The sequence below is a fragment of the Aegilops tauschii genome, chromosome 6 (genome assembly GCF_002575655.3).
Source record: "Aegilops tauschii subsp. strangulata cultivar AL8/78 chromosome 6, Aet v6.0, whole genome shotgun sequence".
Lineage (NCBI taxonomy): Eukaryota > Viridiplantae > Streptophyta > Magnoliopsida > Poales > Poaceae > Aegilops > Aegilops tauschii.
Window position 1 is genome coordinate 454,081,359 of NC_053040.3, and position 22,438 is coordinate 454,103,796.

The 22,438-nt window shown below is 45.2% G+C and overlaps 1 protein-coding gene across 1 annotated transcript; it reads right to left on the minus strand.

Moving 5' to 3' along the window:
- Positions 1 to 684: 684 nt before the first annotated feature.
- Positions 685 to 20,350, minus strand: LOC109769002 (protein FAR-RED IMPAIRED RESPONSE 1-like). The gene is made up of 7 exons (XM_073502155.1): positions 20,190 to 20,350; positions 19,720 to 19,900; positions 2,542 to 3,035; positions 2,030 to 2,412; positions 1,478 to 1,875; positions 1,004 to 1,297; positions 685 to 894 (listed from the first exon to the last, which is right to left on the minus strand). The coding sequence occupies exons 1-7, from the start codon at positions 20,348 to 20,350 to the stop codon at positions 685 to 687; spliced, it is 2,121 nt and encodes a 706-aa protein (XP_073358256.1).
- Positions 20,351 to 22,438: the final 2,088 nt, after the last annotated feature.

Sequence of the window (22,438 nt, forward strand, 5' to 3'; positions counted from 1 at the left end):
ATTTGACTTTTTGGAACTCTGCACCTTGCCCTGTGTCTGTTCAGCGCCAATGACCTCCTTGCCCACTTTGCACGTGCGGGCATTATGCCCGTTAGTTCCCCCACACTTGCGGCAAGTGTAGCTGTTACGCGTGTTGTCTCCATTGGTAGAAACCTGGGTGGCTCCAATCTGCTTGTGCTTGTTGACAGTGCCATTTGTGCGGAGTGGGCATGTGCGGTAGTTATGGTTGCTCATGACGTTGCAGAATCTGCATGCCCTTATCCCGAGAGGTTTGCCGTCCGGGCCAAATTCCACACGCTTGATGGGGCGTGGCGGCTTTTTGGCTGCTGCTTTCGTTGCTTGCGTCTTGCTCTTCCTCCCCTTTGTGTTTGAGAATATGGGTGGTTTAATCACTCTTTCATGCTGCTGCTCGTAGGATGTGCTGTTGTCATGTCGTTCGCCTACAGCACCATCAAGCTCATGATCTCGCATGTGAGCTTGTTGGTGCTCTTGAGTGTGCACATGGGCAAGCTCTGGTTGCTGCTGCTCCTCTTCCTCGTTGTCGAACAGGTCAACAGCTCCCATATGATTCATCTCGGATAACATTGTAGCAATATCCTTCTCAATGGCTTCATTGTCCGCCACACCTCCATTTTCAGCAGAATGCATGGCGTCGAGTTCTTGTTCAAGTCTCTCGATGACGACTCATGACCTCGCCATTTGCTCTTGGCTTCTCAAACTTTTTCTGTGCACCCTCATGTTCAGCGTCAGCAGTGAGCTTTCAATGCAGTATTGGGATGCCTTGTTTGACGCTACTGTCCTCAAGTCATTTCTGTTGAATGTTGGCTGGATGTTCGGGCGTTTGGTGTATCTCCTAAGGATGTATTTCTCTGGAACGCTGGCAGCCTTAATTGTCTGCATCATGCACATGAAATGCACGCAGAAAAGACCTGTATTGTTTTTGGAAGAGGTGCATGTTTTTTGTCATTTCATTCGAACAAAAACTTTGCAAATAAAGTAGTACAGTATGTAACATCCTTTTTTTGTAGTCCTCACCTGTGTGGTCCCATAGCCTGCACTCGCACTTATATGTTTCTCCCACGGGGTCTGCAACCACCTGGAACGCGTGCTGAGACCACGCAGACAGTTTTTGCAGGTTGTTGTAGCGCACAAGGTACTTTGTGGGCTCTTCCGTCTCTGTCGCCGTGAAGAGTGTGCTCAGTTTTAGCCTTTTTCTGATCTCGCTATACACAGCTCGTGAGTAAACCTTTGCCATTTGGGTGTCAAACCCATAGAAGGTCAGCGTGTTTTGTTCCTTCTGCACATGCAAGAATGATGACCAAATTGTTAGTTTTCTCGCAGCAAAAACTTGCCGAACTAATAAAGTTTTACTTTAGTAAGCATGTTTTTTGTCTCACGGCAGGTGATAGAGCTATACCCTATTACCCATTGTCTCTTGGTTCTCTGTCTGCCTCCTGGTTTTGATGCAGGAGTTTACCTGGCTGACAAACCGGTGTAGGTTTTGTCTCTCACTTACAAAGTTCTTCTTGAGCACATAGTTCATGCTCTCACTTCGCTGTGTGGATGTCATTTTGGCGCAGAAAATTTCTTTGAAGTAGGCTGATATCCATTTCTCACGCTCGTTCCACATGGCCACCATCGTGGCATCATCATGGAGGTTGTACCTATCCACGAGTCCTTTCCAGGCATCCTCAAACTCAGTTGGCATGAGGGGCCAGTTGAGGATTGATGTGAATTCATCCTTAAAGTCTTCGTGTAGGTAGTACAGGTATGCGAGGTGTTCCCTGTACTTCTTCAGAATGTGCCAGCGGCACAGCTTGTGTACTGTGTTCCCGAAAGCATCTGGGATCGCCAAAGCCATTGCCGGGCACTGGTCTGGTAATGAGAAAAGAGACATGGAGTGGTCAGCATATGGTGGTGCATATATACCAATAGAACTGACACAACATTTTTTACTGTTTTATTTTCCTTTTATTTTTTTGGGGGAGGGGGTGGTGGTGGTGGTTCGGGGTGGTTTTCACGGTTGTACCTGTGAGGATGCATGTAGGAGCCTTCCCTCTCATGCACCTTAAAAATGTCTTGAACGGCCATCTGAATGAATCTGCATCCTCATCTCTTATCAGGGCGAAACCAAAGAATGTAGTATGTAAGTGCTTGTTAGTACCGACAAACACCCCAAGTGGCATATGGTACTTGTTGGTCTTATATGTGGTGTCAAATGTTACGCAATCACCGAAGTCCTGATAGGCCCCTCGGCAGCTTGCATTCGCCCAGAATATGTTCTTAACTCTGTCGGACTCATCGAGTTGCATGTCACAGAAGAATTCCCTGTTTATAGCTTTCATCTCCCTAAAGAAGTTGACAATCTTTAGGACATCGTCCACATCATCCATCCTTGAATTCTTTGCTTTCCTGCATATTAAAAGTTCATTCAAAAATGCATGTTGAACTGGCGTCAGGACATGCGTTGCGTAATATGTTTGTACTGACAGAGGAAAAAGACGGATGCGGTTCATGGGAGGAGAACAAGTTTGTACTTACAGGTTAATCAGGTCTTTGGCATTCACTTTAAGGAAGTAACTACCAGGGTCATCAACGCCCAGTATGATCATGATTTTCACGTGTTCAATGCCTTTGAACTGCAGGTACTTGACGTACTCCAAGATTGTTTTGTCAAAGTTTTTGTGGGAGTGCAAGAAGACAAGCATTTCCGGAGTGAGCTGTAGCATGTGGTTGTGTTCCCAGACTATCTCTTTTACGACAAATGTTCCATCCTTTTCCTTCTTCAGCCTCATTTTAGCCCTGCAGTTAGTCCTGGCTGTCATTTTGTTCCGCTGTCTATTTGCTTTAGACACCTTCGATTCATAGACTCCATAGCACGTGCAATAAAGGTAGGCTCTGGTCTTAAACTTGGGGCCTTCCCTGACAGCAAAACCCGCTTGCTTCGCATAAACGTTGTAGAAGTTCTTTGCTTCTTCAAAAGTTTCATAGCGCATCTCTAGTCTTGGCAGAACGTAAGCTTCAATGTTAGGTGGCTGCATGCAACAGTGAGCAAACAAAAACGCAATTATGAAAATGTTAGATGGGATGGTCACAGTACCATGGTATGGACTGTGCTTGTATGTTTTTTTTCTATATGGATACTTACATCTGTATAGCTCTGTGCTGCCTCCGGTGTTTGCTGTTCACCCTGGTGTATGGGCGCGGGTGGTGTCACCCTTGCCACATGCAGCAATGCATCTCTTAGAGGGAGCAATGTTGACGAAGATCTCCGTCTCTCATTGTACGGCCGTCTCCCCTCAGATTCGTTGTGAGGTTGCTCCTGTCTATATGGCTCATATCTTGTACTTTGGAACCTGCTAGAGCGGCCAAAATTTCTGTCTCTTTGGCCTGGTCTTCCCGTCGCAACTACTTTTGCAGCATGGATGATTGATGTTGACGGAGCGACTGGTGGAAGCCTTGTTGCAACCCATCCACGGCTTCCTGTCCTTGGCTTTCTGCATGCGCTAGGGAAGGAAAACATTTGTTGTTGGGGATATTGTTGGCCTTGTTGCAACCCAGGAGTGACAAAGCTTGTATTCCCAGATATTGGTGTTTGCTGCATAGAAGAACTTGTCCGTGCTTCTGATGATTCCGGTGTATCTTGAAATCTGCCTGTATTGTTCAAGTATCCAGGTGGTATTTCTGGTGTTACCCAACCAGGTGGTGCCCCATATCTGCTTGGCTCATCAAACGCTCGCTGCGTGTGCCGCCTTGCTCGCTTCTGCAATGACATTCAACAGTTTTGGGATTAATCTTTTCTGCATTTTTCTCGTATACATGCTATGGGTAACATGTCATGCACTGAAGGCAATGTACAAGTTGAACTTGCATCGCTGGTTGTTATTTAAACTGTTGTTCTCTATTTTGTATCTGGTTTCGTTTTCAGTCGAACAGTATAACCGTACATGTTCAACACTGATGTACTGATGTACTGTTTTTTAGCATTGCTTGTAAACTGAACATTGAACTTCAGAGATGTATGGATATGCATATATATAAAACTGATGCATGTCTTCTCTTTTGTTCATCTATAACTTATGCAACTACACTAGAAGTACTCCTAGTTTATGTATCATTGAACTTACTGTGTAACATGTGTATATTTTTTTCAACAACATTCTTTCACTAGTTCGAACTGACGCAACTACACGGCATGTACTATTAGAAATAACATCATACAACTTGCAGTGGTAGCTGAACCTTATATAAAGCCTAGTAGCTCCTTGGACTGATGCATAAGTTTATGTTTTTTGGTTTTGAACTGAAGCTAGCATATTAGAGGTACTGACGGTAACCTCGACATCCAAATTGTGCATCAAGTGGCAGGGGTGTAATGAACTGATCAAGCATTTGCAATGTACTATCAGGTTCTTCTTCATAGCAGGACTGATGAACTGATGTACTGACACAAACGTGGGAAGTAGACATTACCTCCAGTGGACTGACTTCTTCTTCTTCCTCTCGTGGGCGGCGTACTAGCATGTTCTTGGGAGGCGGTGCCATTGATGCAGCTCCTGCTTGTGGTGGACGTCTGGCGAAGAGGTCCGGGGAGGCAGCACCTTGCGGGGATCACTGCCCCGGAGAAGGAGCCCCGGCGACGGAGGGAGGCAGGAGGCGGCGGATCACGGCCCCGTCGTTGGATCCGGTGACGGAGGGAGGCAGGAGACGGCGGGTCACGGCCCCGTCGTTGGATCCGGTGACGGAGGGAGGCAGGAGACGACGGATCACGGTCCCGTCGTTGGATCCGACGACGGAGGGAGCCAGGAGACGGCGGATCACAGCCCCACCGATGGATCCGGTGATGGAAGGAGGCAGGAGACGGCGGATCACGGCCCCGTCGATGAATCCGGCGACGGAAGGAGGCAGGAGACGGCGGCGGATCCATCGCCGGCTAGTCCCGGCGCCGAGGGCTCCCTCGCTCTGGCTACCGCCGTCGCTCACTCTCCCACGATGGCTGCCTCCGGCGGAAGAAGGCGGGTTGGGTTCGGGCTGGGTCGGGGGGATTCTACGGTGGTCGGTGCGTCGCGCCTATATAGGGCAGGGGGGTAACAGAATAATATTCTGTTATGGGTAACAGAATATCCCAATAGTCCAGCCCTATATATATCTCTACTGTTAAAGGAGAATGGAACGTCGTGATGGTTCAACCTCTTCGTTTCGCTCCCCGCCTCGTGCTCTCCTCCCACCGTTTTTTAGCGTAAGTCAGGTTCCCGTAAAAAGACCATTCAGTTAAGCAAAGCCAAAGCACACGTACTCCCCCTCTGGAGAAAAACCAGCCGGTTGAAACCCACCATGCACGTCCGCACGCACGTCTCGCCTCTCTGTACAGCTTACCGCCTCACGCACCCACGTCTCCCCCTCCCTCTCCAATGCGTGTGGTGCTCGACGCTCCTGAGCCACGCTTCTGCCGCTACCCCTGCCTGTGCCACCACCTCAAGCTTCCGCCACCGTGCAACGCCATCGATTTCCTCCGCTACGACGTCTTCTCGAGCGATTCTGGACACCGCGTCCTACCCTGCACCAACACCTCAAGCTTCCGCCGCCGCACGGCGCCATCGATCTCCTCCGTTGCGACGTCTTCTCGAACAATTCTTGGCACCTGTGGACATCACGAACATGGGGACATCGACCCGTGGTCAATTCCCCAAGCCGTCTGCCACCACGGCCAGAGAGGAGCACCGTGGATGTGCTTTGTCTCCCATGTGCCGTGGCGCGCAGCTGTACTTCCTCTCATGGATGAGCGCGGAGGGGTTGCGGCATATAGCCTCCAGCAACAACGATGATGGCGGCAACGACACCATCCTCACCGGAGGATTACATGTGGCGCAGCGGCGGTGTCCTCTAGCCTCCCCCACTTTCTTTGTCAACACCAACAACGAGGTGGAAGCTTCCCAAGGCGGCCATGGCGGCTTGCCCACGCCACCAGGCGATGTACCAAGATGGCATCGTTCACTCAGTTTTGCCATGCAGTTCCATGCATTAATTCATGTCTTGTATTCTGCATGCAACCTGTTTTCCGATATGCCAGTGTGATATCGTTGATCTCCTAATCGATTTTCTCCATGCATGTAGCTCTTAGATGGGCTGGTGTCTCTTCTTGGCATTAATCCTCTACCAACCTCCAACTTTGTCAGGCAAGGAAGCTACTGCTGCAAGATCAATTCTTCTATCAGTTGCGATGCGGAGAAGTCATCAAGGTTCGCTTGCAGAGCTATCTGATCATACTTACTTGTATTTTTTAACTCATCACAACTGATGCTTCTCTGTTACCATCGGTATCTTGGCTAGGATCAGGGACTCAGGGTCTACAATACCATCACAGTTGCCATCAGTATCAGTGCTGAGACCTCAATCAAGAGATAATGAGATTAAAGAAGCTTCATCATTCCAACAGGGTCTGCGCACATTTACAAAAACAAAGTGATGTAAATGATTGGTAATTTTTTAAGAAAATAAGAACAATGTCTTGCGAAATGTGAGTGATCTTACTGATCCAATAACTGATCTTGCAAAATTATAGTAGACAAGAAATGATACTATTTTTGGTTTTCGACTTTAGGGAAGCCGAATATTTCTGCACAACAGGGCACGGATATGCAGTGGAATTATTACACCTTTCTTTCCTCAGGTTTAGCATTTAACCAAAAATCATATTTTAAATTAGAGCATGCGATTCTATTGTATCATTCATAGTTTAGTGGAGCAATCTCTTAATGTTCAATATAACAAACAATTCTAAGATAGTTATTAATTTGGTTTAGATTGCATTTTGGAAGAAGTATGAAGATTTTGGGTAGAATTACACATGTGGTATACCATATAACAGGCAAAGCATTACACATGCTCTAATGGGCTAATATATTTTGTTGGACTTAAATATGCCATATTATTGATACTCTGGTTTCGAGGGCAACTAAGTGGACGTAAACTCTGACTCTGCTTTCGTACTAATATAGTACTATGAGTCACTTCTGCTAGGAGTTAATAATGGGGATAATGAAAAGCAAGTTTTTTCTGCTACAAGATACACAACAAAAGTTACAGGCAAATCTTGATAATGCAGAGTGTCTCTCTTTGATAGGGTAGTGTGTGTTGTTGTCAGCCTGATCTTTATGTTGGTAGTCTTTTGTGGGTGCATCCATGCTGGGTTTGTCTGTTTGGTTGGTTTTATGCTGCCAAACTCTTTCATATTTTGTTTTTAGTTTATCTTTTTTGCTACACTTGGAGAGGACAAAAAAATTAATCTGGGTAAACTTGGTATGGTTGTTTTGTTTTTCTATGAGGAATGGAACGGGGGGAGGGGGGCTGCTCCTGTTGATCAAAAAATAAGTCCACGGAAGAGAAACATTTTCATGGTGCTGGGTGTACTCGATTATTTGTTTAAGGTGGGTCTAAATGTCTGGGTTTAAAATTAATGATATGGCAACATGCTTACACATAATTTATTTATTTCATATTAATGCCATCGTAGAAATCGGTAGAAAGAATTACCGAAAAAGGCTTTCGCCCCACTTTATATATAAAGCACCGAACCACAAGAAAGAATTAGGAGTACAAGAAAGGTATTTTATTCATTAGTTGTCGAATTATTGCAAGAACAATGGATGAATGAAATTATTTTACTACACAGTTCAGTGTTCATTCCTTCTAGATTAGGGCTTAGCAGGGTAGAAGAGTATTTTCACTACCTGCGAGACAACTAATTATTTTCTTGTGCTTGATGATAGCATTGATGAGTGGATCCCACGGCGTGGCTCAGACGATGACCTTAGTACTACAGTCTACAGAAGGTTCCTACCTACTCTGAACCTTCGTTGTATTGGTTAACATTAACTTTAGTTTCAATTTGGTTGAGTTGTTTGTTATTGCCCGAACATAGTTTGTTACCATGTTTTGTTGCATATGTGCTGCTAATACCAGAAATTGTCACTGACGGTTGCATCTATGAAAGGTAGCATAACTGTGGTTGTTTTCTTCGAACCTGACATGACATCCATTTTGCATTGCTCTAATCATGTTTTGTGAATGCTTTTTTTTGGTTACAAAGACCAAATAGCTCATGGAGAAGGCAGAAACTCACTTTGGAGGACGAGTTCGAATGAGCCCTATATTTTGAATAGTGCCAAAAGGTATTTTGAGTAGTGCCAAAAAGTCACTCATGGAGAAGGATGTTAACAAAGCGACAAAAGTTGCATAGATTGAAAAATCAAAGTTGAGACAATTGAATAAAGATGTAAATTAATACGCACCAAACATGTAACTTTTGCCAACAAATACATGAGAAGTACTCATAATAATCCAATAGTAATGCACTCTTATAGATTTGATGTATGCTTCTTCACTATGAATAATCACAAGCTCTTCAACTCATGTTTACAAAAATCTTGCAAACAGAGAAAAGCCAGGCTTTCCCAACGAATTTAGGTGTGGACCGACCTCAGACACCAACAACCTGCTCCCAGTATTCTCTTGCTTGGCTTTTTTCTCACCGACCATACAAGAGGTCCATCATATATAGTTGAAGTATTTTATCATTATAAAAGAACTATATTTTTTTCTGATAAGATTTAGTGTTGCTTACTTTGATTATCATAGGAGTCATGCACAACATCATTATCAATATGAGATGCTCAGACCTGCTTTAGCTTTTGAGGCTGTTCAATATAATGTCCTTGTCATACCAAGAAGGATTTAGCTGAAGGTTTGTGACTGAGGAGAATGAACCGGTGATATTAACCTAAAGAGTTATTTGGCCACTGATGTTGCACAATGTCTTTATTTCGAAAACCATCACATAGTGCTTTAATAGATTTGTTTAGTACCAAATGCTTATTACGTCTCTGTGAAGGACGATGGCAATATCATGATGAAAAACAATTTAACAATAATGTGTGATACATTTTATTTTTTATGCACTGTTTGATCACTGGATTTGAAAAAACATCTATCTAATTATATGGCATTTGTAGAACGGAACACCTCTTTGAAATGATCTGCAAATGAAAACATACATGAATATGTTGATCCTCATCTTTTTCTGTCTCAGTGGATGAAAGTACTATGCACAGCTAGAGGAAGACACCACCATTGCTCTCCATGTGTGGCTGCCAAATGCGAGGGACAAAACACCTCTTTGAAATGCTCTGCAAATGGAAACATACATGAATATGTTAATCCGCATCTTTTTGTGTCTTAATGGATAAAAATATGTCGGGACCCCGATTCCAAGTCACACCGATCTAGCCTGTAACACCTCATATCACTTTGCGGCCTCACGCATGGTACTCCCACGGGTGTCGCCTTACCATGGCCCGAGACCGTTTGCGCCTTTTGGCTCACGTATATGACAATGTCGCTAGCATCCATATGACCGAGAACCCGGGCCGACATGGCTAGTCGTGAACCCAAAGCGGCACTAACGTATGGGGACAGGCATACATGAATCAACATCGAACGTGTCGGTCAGCAGCGTGCGAATCTGGGCTGTAGCACTGGGCTAACAGGACTCCGGGAACCCGGGCTGTAGCAGGCTAGGCAGGACTCCGGATGTCACCGCGTGACATTTCCCCGAAGGGACAGACACAGGAACGATATGAAACACATGCCGGCCAGTCAAGTGTCCAGAGCAGTAGTGCTGGGCTAGCAGGACTCCGGTGAACCGGGCTGTAGCGGACTACTATGGCTCAAGGAGGCACTAGACTACATTTCCCCATAAGAGAGGCTGCTAAGGATAACAACTAGATTGTCGGATCCCACACATACCAAGCATTTCAATCATACACACAATATGCTCGATATGTGCAAATACAACATGGCATCACAACAAGACTCTACGACTCAGAGTATTTATCCATTAGGCTCCGAAGAGCCAGATATTACAAACATGGGTCTCATGACCCAACATTCAGAGCATACAAGTCAAAGCACATGCGGAAGCTTAACATGTCTGAGTACAGACATCTACAAATGAAAAAGGCTGAGAAGCCTGACTATCTACCAGATCCTGCCAAGGGCACAAGATCGTAGCTGAGGTATCAAGCTAAACGTCGAAGTCCACACGAAACTACTAGTGAGACTGACGTCTCTCTGCAAAACATAAAATAAGCAAACGTGAGTACAAATGTACCCAGCAAGACTTACATCAGAACTATCTACATATGCATCGGTATCAACAAAAGGGGTGGTGGAGTTTAACTGCAGCAAGCCAGCTTTGACTCAGTGGCTAACCTGAACTACGACAGCAAGCAACTCTTTTGAGGTGGCGCACACGAGTCCACATATTCACCATATCAATACTCCACTATGGATCCGCTCCCGTCTCCCTATGAGAACACTATCCATAGCACTCACGCTTATCTTGCGCATTTTAGGCTATCCACTTTCACTTGTCTATGAACTGTTATAGGCAACCCAGAAGTCCTTTACCGCGGACACGGCTATTCGAATAGATCATATTAACCCTGCAGGGGTGTACTTCGTCACACACGCTCTCGCCAGTTACCACCATGTACACGTCGTGTACCTCGGCAACCTTCAAGCGGAAGCCTGGCGAGGGAGTCGGCCACGACCTGACTAACCACACAAGTCTCTCATCCAGGTTTATCACCTATTCGGGTTCCATCCGCAAGGAGATCCGGCCGGGGTGTCGCTCACGGCCCCAAACGATGTGTGCAGGGTTCCCGAGCCCACCATCCGGGTGCCACTCGGTACACCAGGCCACGTGTGCCTAGTCTGTCCCAAGCCCACCTGTACCGGGTGCCACTCGGTAGACTACTAACACTACCTACAAACACCAGAAACTAGTTGCAACTCCTGGACAGAGATCGAGGCGGTTAATAAGCCGAGAGGGGGTCGAGTTACCGGAACCCAATGTGTGGTAGTAACTGTTCATGGATCACAAACACAGAACTCAGTTCCTGAGGACGGTTTCAATGAGACAACCCACCATGTACTCCTACATGGCCTCTCACCGCTACCTTTACCAAATCGTGTTCACACCCTTAGCTCTCACACAGTAGGACATGTTCACCACTTTCCAATTCATTCCCGATGAATCAGACCTGACACAACTCTAACCAATAGCAGGCATGACAAACAAGCATGAATGAGTAGGCACATCAGGGCTCAAACAACTCCTACTCATGCTAGTGGGTTTCATCTATTTACTGTGGCAATGACAGGTCATGCAGAGGATAAGGGGTTCAACTACCGCAGCAAGTAACAGATGAATCGTTGTGTCCTAATGCAGTAAAAGAGAGCAGGAGCGAGAGAGTGGGATTGTATCGGAATGAACAAGGGGGTTTTGCTTGCCTGGCACTTCTGAAGATAGCATTGAGTCTTCATTAGTGTCAACGATCACAACGCCGGAACATCGTCTACCGAGAGGGGACAAATACCGGCAAACAGAGAAGAAACACGATCAATGCAATGCACAATATGATGCATGCTATGACATGGCAATATGAATGTGTTTTGAGCTAATGCAACTAGCAACATATTAAATGGAGTTGGTTTGAATCCAAGATTCAAATTCAAACTCCATATGTGGAAATTCAAATGCCATTTACATGATTTGTCCTAAACAGCAATGTTAAGTTGCTCTAACATGCATGAAACCAGTGCAGATGGATAGATTGGATTTTTATGATCATTTTCCATATATAATTTGTTTCATTTGGAGTTACGGTTGAATTTCTATGAATTTTAGAAGTTTAGGGCATTTTCTGAAATTCCTGAATTATTTTTAATCCAGAAAAGGATTAATTGCGTCAGCACTGCGTCATGCCTATGTCAGCAGGTCAGCAGCGCTGACCAGGGTCAAACCTGACGTGTGGGGTCCACACGTCAGTGACACCTGGTGCTAACCCGCGTTGACTAGCACTTTGACCTGCTGCGGGGCCCATTGTCAGTGGCTAAGGGCGGCTGAGCTGGCAGGGATTAGCGCTAATGACTGCGCCACGTCGGTCCTCGCTGGAGTTTCGCCGGCGACAACCAAAACTGCGGCGGCAACTCGCCGGACTTGAGCTACAGACGGCGGTTGGACGCGCGGAAACCACCAGGAGGTAGCCCACGCTCTTCCGCATCCAGGGGAGGTGTCAGAAGGTCGCGGGGTGGCCTGGTTCGCCGGCGGCGAGCACTTGGGCGGCCGCCAGAGTTCGGTGTGTGCGGCAGCTGCGGCTAGAGCATGTGGCGGAGCAAGTTAAGCAGCGGGGCGGCAGCTACGGACCAGTAGGAGCACAACCATGTGCTCGGACGCAAGCGTTGGGTGCCCTGGCCACGGCGGCGCCATGGCCGGCGACACGGAGCTCTCGGCTCGGGTGGCTAGACTGGCTAGAGGAGGGGATTGACGGCGGGGAGAGGGGGAAAACGCTCGGGGGCTCACAGCGGTGCCGTAGAGATGGCCAGCGTGCTCGGGGAAGCGTCTGCGACGGCGAATCGACCACGGGGATCACCGGACAGAAGCGGTGATGAAGACGACGGGGGCAGTGTTCTGCTGCTCCTGGAGTTGCGTCGACGAGGAGAGGAAGAGAGGGACGGCGGAGCTCGGGGATACGGTGGTTGGACGAGGGGGTCTCGGTAGCCACGGTGGACGGCGACGGTGGTGACGGGCGTGCTCGGTGGGCGTGAGAGAGCGAGACAGAGGAGGGGAACGGGGGAGAGGGAGAGCGGTCGAGGGAGGGTGCGTGGCGACGCCAGAGGCGTCCAGGCCGTCGAGGAGGCAGGCGAGCAGGGTGGAGGTGGCGCGCGCGTGTGCGCGCACGGCGGCCACACGCCCTGCCTACTGGCCTTGGGAGGAAGACGACAGGGGAGGTGGAGGTGGGCTGGGCCAGCGAGCTGGGCCGGCTACAGGGACGGGCCAGGTAGGGCAGGTCAGTCCTTTCCTCTCTCTCTCTCTCTCTTATTTGTTTCTGCTTTCTATTTCTTTCCTCTGCTTTGAATTAGTAAAAATGCTAATTCATTTTGTTAAATCCTGATAACAATTGTGGGCACTATTTGAATTATTTCCAACAGACCCCAATTGTTTTCAGAAGTATTGAAGCATTTAAAATATTTATAGGCATTAAATGCTCCAATTCAAATACAATATGATTTAGCTCAAAAATCCATAAATGGCCAAGAAATATGCTCATCATTTCTGGCAGAGGTTTTCACCTTTATTAGAAATCATGAACATTTTCCATGACATTTTGGGTTCTTTGCACCAGATTTTATTTAAACCTATTTGAATTCTTTCTGGTGCTAGGGTTTGATCAATCCCCATTTCAGCTTTACATAAAATTTGAACATGATGCAACACCAGATACTAGCACTAGGCATTACTAGAATTAGGGATGTGACAAAATACTATGCAGAGCTACAGGAAGACACCGCCGTTGCTCTTCGTGTGTGGCTGCCGAATGCGAGGTTACAGTTGTTGCATGGTCCCAATTCTTCATTTTCATCCATCGGCTCTGCTGTTGGGAACCTTGGTCAAGACAAAATTGTGAAGCCATGCATGGAAGTGGCAGCAAGGAATAGTCCAAATGTCACAACAGAAAGGAAGTGACAGTGTGTACTGGTAATAAAAAGGGAAGGGAGCCACCCCGTGTGTTTGTGACAGCATAGAATGAATAGTTTGTCTATATTTGTGTTCTGTACAAATGAAAGGTTTGGGATTGGAATAAGTGAGTCACTAGGGTGCATATATGGGCTATTCTGTTATGTGAAACAGGATATTATTCTATTACCCTACTTGAACTGATGGTTTCAGGCAGTTCTACTGATGATCTTCATCTTGTCGAACTGATCGTCTTTTCGTCGGAATGGAGCGTGTAATATATCGTTGGAAAGCTCTTGATATCTACATTACAAATATATAGGAATTTTTTGCAAAATCATCACGGTGTAAGAGCAGTTTTGAAAAAAAACGTTTTTTTCAAAACCGAAAATATGAATCGTATTATGGACTCAATTATCAAACGGTTTGTCAGAATTAAGCAAATAAGATGGTGTTGGAAAGCTGGTAAAAATCCGCATCTTCCATATATGTACTGTTTTTTCAAATTATATACTATTTAAAAGTAATTTGAAAAACGGTAAAATTCTGGGCGAAACGTATTTTCGTGTTTTTTTGCAAACGATTTGTCGGATTGACGCAAATGATATGGCGTTGGAAAGCTATGGAAAATGCGCAATTTTTTCATATAGAAATTATTTTCTAATTCCTGACGGTTTAAAAACGAATTCGAATACGGTCAAATTTGATTTTGAACGCGGTTTTTTAAAAAAGTTTGTCGAAATGGGGCAAATAATATAGCGTTGGATAGCTATAAAAAATGCGAAACTTAGTAATGTTGAATGTTTTCTCTACTTCGCAAACGTTTATGAGTAATTGTGAATACGGCATGACGGATCCTTCTGTTTTCTCGTATGAAAAACAGAGTAGTCGTACTGATATATGTGTATGTTTGTACTGAGCTATTTTTTGTAGAGTAATTTTGAATGGTTCCGAAAAAGGGTACTTGTACTGATGCTTGCATCGGTTTGTACTAAGTGTGTTTTCACTAACTAGACTTTGCTCTGTTTTTTGGGTAATATTTTTCTCGTAAATTTTCAACGGTTTACTGTATCCTAGCCCCAAACTTGCATGGTTTCTATCGTTGAACTGAATGTTATTGTATCGTCGCCCCTGTACTTGCATGGTTTATATCATCGAACTCAATGATATTTTTTTCAAAAAGAAAATGTTTTTATTCGTTTTTTTTGAACTAAACATTTTTTTACAACGATGTTCTGGACTTCTCTTATTTTATGACTTGTACTTTTACCATTTGAATTGCATGGGGTTTCCTTTTGCTTGAACTTTTACAATTTGAATTTCTGTCATTTCTTTTATTCCGAACGGACCACCTTTTTTACTTGTACTGATCAATATTTTTAATTAAACCATTTTTCATGATCGGGAAGCAACCAAGTCAATTACATTATTTGATGAAAACCCATTTCATTTCTTTACAGTACCCACTATACCACTAGACACGCAACACTTACCTAATTATTACTATGTTATTCCAGTTTCATGTAATTTTAAATCTTAATACTGCCGACTATTCGATCCAGTTTCCTTTACATACAAGATTCATTCAGTCCTACACAAGTAATACCCGACCACCTTCACTTGAAACAACCAGCACCCACAATCTGCTACAACTCAACTGAAGCACAAACTCCACCTCTAAAACAATCTGGCTTCCCAGTTTGTTTACCATATTCATTTGCATCACATTGCCCAAAAACAATTCCATCCAGCTAGTTCAGTTCATGTCAAGCATCATCAAGCAACAAGATCACGTGTGGAAGACGATGGGCGGCTCGCGCATGCGGGCTTGAACTGCTCGCCAACTGCCACTGATGGCTATCAATCATGCAAAATCCTGACAAAAAAAATCACATTTTTTCACATGAAACCAAACTCTTGAACTCACTCCACGACAATCTTTGAACCTCCTACAACAACAGTATATATACCATACATCATTTTTCTCTCTTTGTTCAATCATGCACCCAAAAAATTAAAACACAACAAAATATCAGTTGTTTGGCTCCCAAATCTCGTGCATATTTTTTTTTCAACTGATGTTCTTTCTGTCATTGTATTGTTGTTGAACTAACCACACCACTGCCAAATCTGCACCCTTCAAGTACCTGCATGAGTACAATTTTTTAGACCGTAGTACAAGATAGTAAGGTTGCAAGTTCAAATTGTCAATGGACCAAAACATGTTTAAACACAAAATGTGCATACATGTTTGATATGCAGCGAAACCTCAGCTTTCTCGGGTTTCTTTAGTGAGCCACCTCGGCTTTATCTCTCATTGATTTTTTCTTCCTCTTAAACTTATAGTATTTTTGAGTCTGAACTGATGTAGATTTTTTTGCTCAACTGGGGTAGACTTATGGTTAGTACACGCACAACCTGACAAGGCAATGTACAAGTTCTTGTAAAAAGAACAACCAAGTTCATGTATAGTAACATTTATAAGTTCACAATGAAACTGATATGACGGTTCATGGGCACTTTCACTTGGATCCACCAGCTACTCTAGAGGCCTGAACTGAAACAATACATTTGACCAGAAACTATAATAAGAATTTGAACCGAAGTAAATTTATTAATTGAACTGAAGTAAAAATGAATTTAGTAATTTAGTAATCGATCTGCTAGTTTTTTTTCGTGCGTACTCAAGAACTGTTGCAGGTCATACAAAAAATATATTTGAGAAAACCGGAGATGTGTGGCGGCGCCGGTGCAGCACGGCGTCATCACCAAAGAAGCATTACGAATTGCTAGAGAAAACTGTATGTGATTTTTTTATGAACTGAAAAAAGCTCTTGTTTGTTAGAGAATTGAAGAAATAAATATTGGCCCGCTGTAATACGTATATCCACAAATTCAGACACTAAAACTAAAGAAAATAATAGAACATAAATTAGAGAATGTTAAATTTCACATGTCTCAGTTTTTGCATCACTCCTAAACCTTTTGTTTTTCACTGCTATCTAATATTCAACATTTTATCTAGTGGACCTATCGTTCTTGTCAAAAGTAATCAACATGAATGATCTTCACCAGTCACCATTTTACTCAAACCATCACACTCATAATTCCAATCAAGATTTCCTGTCATATCTTCTTGTAAACAGATTGATGACTTGAACCACTTTTTTTTGAAGCTATACTGAAAAGCTACCACATATACTACTTTACAGCAAGTAGCTTTCGAACAAAACATAATTGAAAGTTACAAGCATTTGAATAGGAGGAAGTTCAGCTCAGCTGAAGCATAAGGTCAATCAGAACATCAAAATAACTACACTCGGCTGCAGGCATAAGGTCAACTAGAGCATCAAAATTGATGTTTTCCAATATTCTCATTTTTTCAAACTTCCCCGATTTTCACCCTATGAACTTCAAGTTTTTTGTTCGTTGAACTTTCGGGGTTTCCCCAATTGTACTCTCTCACAGGATTGCTTTGAGAAAGTGGCGTCGATGCACGCAGGGGACTACCATCAGTGCTCAGCTTGGATGGCTGCCAGCAACCGAGGTGGACTACCATCAACACTCAACTTGGACGGCTGCCAGCAACCAAGGTGGACGGGCTGGTGGTGGTGCCTTATTTTTTTGCAAATCAAAGCTCCTACATTATGCCATACTTTCATGCAGTTCTTCACTCAAACAATATTGTAACAACCAACATAAAAATAGTTTGGGAAAATCTCTCATGTTATCTTTAATTTATGTAGTGTTGTCCGCAATAGAAAATTGTGCTACTAATCGTGTTAGACCATTCCTCAGTAATGCCTAGAAATCCAACAAAGAATATGTTAGTACAATGGAAGTAGTACAAAGGGGAGAACCATACATGCCAGAGACTCACTTCAGAGAGGAACAAAATAGTGTCAGAATTATTATTTTCCCTACATGCTACATTTGCATCAGAACAAAATAGTGTGTCAGAACCATCACACTTCACAAATACTGTTGGAAATATGCCCTAGAAAAAATAATAAAGTGGTTATTATTATATTTCCTTGTTCATGCTAATTGTCTATTGTTCATGCTATAATTGTGTTATCCGGAAATCGTAATACATGTGTGAATACATAGACCACAACATGTCCCTATGAGCCTCTAGTTGACTAGCTCGTTGATCAATAGATGGTTACGGTTTCCTGACCATGGACATTGGATGTCGTTGATAACGGGATCACATCATTAGGAGAATGATGTGATGGACAAGACCCAATCCTAAGCGTAGCACAAGATCGTACAGTTCGTCTGCTAAAGCTTTTCTAATGTCAAGTATCTTTTCCTTAGACCATGAGATTGTGCAACTCCCGGATACTTTAGGAATGCTTTGGGTGTGCCAAACATCACAACGTAACTGGGTGGCTATAAAGGTGCACCACAGGTATCTCCGAAAGTGTCTGTTGGGTTGGCACAAATCGAGACAGGGATTTGTCACTCCGTGTGACGGAGAGGTATCTCTGGGCCCACTCGGTAGGACATCATCATAATGAGCTCAATGTGACCAAGGAGATGATCACGGGATGATGTGTCACGAACGGGTAAAGAGACTTCCCGGTAACGAGATTGAACAAGGTATAGGGATACCGACGATCGAATCTCGGGCAAGTATCATACCGGTAGACAAAGTGAATTGTGTACGGGATTGATTGAATCCCCGACATCATGGTTCATCCGATGAGCTCATCGTGGAACATGTGGGAGCCAACATGGATATCCAGATCCCGCTGTTGGTTATTGGCCGGAGAGATGTCTTGGTCATGTCTACATGGTTCCCGAACCCGTAGGGTCTACACACTTAAGGTTCGGTGACGCTAGAGTTGTTATGGGAATTAGTATGCGGTTACCGAATGTTGTTCGTAGTCCCGGATGAGATCCCGGACGTCACGAGGAGTTCCGGAATGGTCCGGAGGTGAAGATTTATATATGGGAAGTCGTCATACGGTCACCGGAAGTATTCGGGGGTTTGCCGGTATTGTACCGGGACCACCGAAGGGGTTCCGGGGGTCAACCAGGAGGGTCCACCTGCCCCGGAGGGCCCTATGGGCTGTATGTGGAAGGGAACCAGCCCCTAAGTGGGCTGGGCGCCATCCCCCTAGGGCCTATGCGCCTAGGGTTGGGGGGAACCCTAAAGGGGGCGCCCCCTTGGCTTGGGGGGCAAGCCCCCTCCCCTTGGCCGTCGCCCCCCCTCTAGATCTCATCTAGACGGGCCGGCCCCCTTCCCCCTTCGCCCTATAAATAGAGGGGAGGAGGGAGGGCAGCAGCACCTCATCCAAGGCCCAGCCCTCCCCCTCTCCAACACCCCCTCCTCCTCCGTTGAGCTTGGCGAAGCCCTGCCGGAGAACTGCAAGCTCCACCACCACGCCGTCGTGTTGCCGGAGTTCTTCCCCAACTTCTCCTTCCCCCTTGCTGGATCAAGAAGGAGGAGGCGTCCCCGTGCTGCACGTGTGTTGAACGCGGAGGCACCGTTGTTCGGCGCTTAGATCGGAATCAACCGCGATCTGAATCGCTGCGAGTACGACTCCCTCATCCACGTTCTTGTAACGCTTCCGCGTCGCGATCTTCAAGGTTGTGAAGATGCACTCCCCTCTCTCTCCTTGCTAGTCTCTCCATAGATTGATCTTGGTGATGCGTAGAATTTTTTTAATTTCTGCAACGATCCCCAACAAATACATCATTTATGTAATGGAGCATAACTACTCTTCCTTACATGCTTCTACAATTTGAATCAGCATATTGAACTTTGTCGTACTATTTTACCATTTTTTGTTGTTTTACTATAATTATTTATTGTTCATCTCCAAACAACTACTCTGAACTCGGAACTTTTCTGGAGCTCTAAATTGGGCGGGAAAAAAGCAATTCTCATTCATTGATTTGCAAAAAACCTCCTTTCTTTCATTTTCCCACGCAATAACACAAGCACCACAATGGTAAGACCAAAGCTAAAGAACCATACCTTTTCTTCAGCTAGCTACTGCATTGAGCATTCAACGTGAACTTGTGATAAGCAAGCACAAAATCGTGTAGACAAGAAACGGAATTGTTGAGACTTTTTCATGTACAGGCATACAGTAAATTATAAAAAGTACGACGGTCTAGGTACGGACATCAGGCCAGCTGCTGGTCAGAAGTGTCATTTCATTTAGGAGGGTGCGGGCAGCCTCTTGGCCCTCGTGGCCGAGGGTAGAGATGACAATCTCAATCCCCGTGGTTCCCTGGGAGCTTTCCTGGTGGAGGAGCGTGAGCATCCACAATTCCACATCCAAGTGGCCGTAGAGCTTAACTCCCCTTTACCAGAAGATCTAGTAATTTCAAAATACTAACACAGATCTAGTAATTTCAGAATTTTTGCACCACACCGTGGAGCTTTTGCTTCTGCCCGAGCAATTCAAAAAAAAGTAGGCGGCTATTTGTTGTTGTAGAACATTATATATATAGAGAGAGCTCGTTAGGCAAACAGAAGGAGCCTGCCTAATCTAGAACTGCAGGCGAACCTCGTACGGATGATGTTGTGGTCCTTCCATCAGCCGTTGGACCTCGGGGAAGGGGTAGGCGGCCGGATCTCAGGAAGGAAGACTGCCGGATCTCGGGGAAGAAGACGACGGAGCGCGACGAGGACGAAGGTGGCCGGCGCGTGGGGAGGGAGGCGCCCGTGGCGGGGAGGAAGGCGGAGCCGCGTAGGGAGGGAAGCGCCGTCTTGGGCAGGTAGGCGGCGGCGCGTGGGGGGGAGGCGCCCATCGCGGGAAGGAAGGTGGCGGCATGGGAAGGGAGGCAGCGGCGCATGGGGGAAGGTGGCGGCGCATGGGGAGGGAGGCAGCGGCGCGCGGGAGCTAGGAGGCGGCGGCGCGTTTGGTGGGCGGCGGCGGTGCACGGGAGGGAGGCGGCGGAGTTCGTGCGGAGGGGGAGGCTCGGGAGGAGTTGGCGGCCTGCGTTTTTCTGGGCTGCTTTTCTCTCTTTTTACCGGTTCGTGCATCGTGCCCTCTATAGGGCCAGGGAGTAACAATTTTTTTTTACGGGTAACAGAATAGTCCAGCCCTATATATATACTCCCTCCGTTCCTAAATAGAGATTCCACTATGAACCACATACGGATGTTTATAGATGCATTTTAGAGTGTAGATTCACCCATTTTTGCTCCGTATGTAGTTCATAGTGAAATCTCTACAAATACTTATATTTAGGAACGGAGGGAGTATATATCAGTGGAGACCAAAACAACATTGCAAAGATAAACTTTGATGATAAACCAATGTTGAAGACAAACCAAATATGTAGATAATGCAATCATGACGCCAAATGAAAATCTTAAAGAAGCTGTGGTGGTGGCGTTACCCACCGTATAGGAAATATTAGACCCAGACACGACGCACAATTATCGTGGCGCTCCGAAGTCAAATTCCACATTAATGTATTCACACTCAGAGGGTAAGTCTTCATGAATTGAAGATATACGTTACTGCGTGTGTTGCGCACCTCAGCTTGCAAAACCTTTTCTCATCCAAGGGCTTCATGAAGATATCTGCCAATTGCTCTTCAGTGTTGACATGAATGATATCAATGTTTCCTTCATAATGTGATCTCTGAGAAAGTGATGACGGATCTGAATGTGCTTTGTCTTCGAGTGCTGAACTGGATTGTTAGCAATCTTGATGGCACTTTGATTGTCGCAGTAGAGTGGCACATGCTTCATATTGATGCCATATTCCTTGAGAGTTTGCTTCATCCGGAGAAGCTGAGTGCAGCAAGATCCAGCAGCAATGTATTCAGATTCAGCAGTGGAGAGTGATACACAGTTCTGCTTCTTTGAAGACCAACAGAAAAGAAATCGTCCAAGAAAGTGACATGTGCCTAATGTGGACTTGCGATCAACCTTGTCACCAGCATAATCAGCATATGAGAATCCAACTAGATCAAACTCTGAGCCCTTTGGATACCATAATCCTAGCGTTGGGGTGTGAGCCAAATATCAAAGAATTCGGTTCACAGCGAGGTGATGCGATTCCTTTGGTGCCGCTTGGAATCGGGCACACATGCAAATGCTAAGCATTATATCTGGCCTAGATGCACATAAGTACAATAAGGAACCAATCATGGAGCGGTATACCTTTTGATCGAACTGTTTACCATTGTCGTCGGGGCCCAATTGGCCTTTGGTTGGCATTGGCGTCGTGTACCCTTTGCAGTCTTGCATTCCAAACTTCTTCAGGCAATCTTCGAGGTATTTTTCTGGTGATATAAAGATGCCATTTCTCTGTTGACGGATTTAAGACCCAGAAATAATTTCAGCTCTCCCATCATGGACATCTGATATTGCTCTTGCATCATATGCCCAAACTCATCACTATATCTCTTGTTTGTGCAGCCGAAGATAATGTCATCCACATAGATTTGGCATACAATTAAATCTCCATCATATGTCTTCGTGAAGAGAGTGGGATCTAGAGAACCATGTTTGAAGCCTTTGCTCTTCAGGAAGTCCTTGAGTGTGTCATACCAAGCGCGAGGTGCTTGCTTGAGACCATACAGTGCCTTGTTGAGTTTGTAGACCATATCAGGACACTTTGGATCTTCAAAACCAGGAGGTTGGGCAACATATACTTCTTCAATTTTGCCGTTGAGGAAGGCACCCTTCACATCCATTTGGTACAGAAGAATGTTGTTGTGATTAGCATATGCTAGCAGTATACGAATGGCTTCAAGCCTAGCCACAGGAGCAAAGCTGACATCGAAGTCAATTCCTTCCACTTGTGTGTAACCTTGGGCAATGAGACGAACCTTGTTTCTGACAACTTGACAATGCTCATCTTGCTTGTTGTGATAGATCCA

Bases quoted from the DNA above. Each gene is read 5' to 3' on its own strand.
- LOC109769002 (XM_073502155.1), bottom strand. From the start codon at position 20,350: ATGGGCGCCTCCCCCCCACGCGCCGCCGCCTACCTGCCCAAGACGGCG. The intron at 2,413-2,541 runs GTAAGTACAAAC...TTTAATATGCAG, and splicing joins GCCAAAGACCTGATTAACCT to GAAAGCAAAGAATTCAAGGA. The intron at 1,876-2,029 runs GTACAACCGTGA...TCTCATTACCAG, and splicing joins TCCTACATGCATCCTCACAG to ACCAGTGCCCGGCAATGGCT.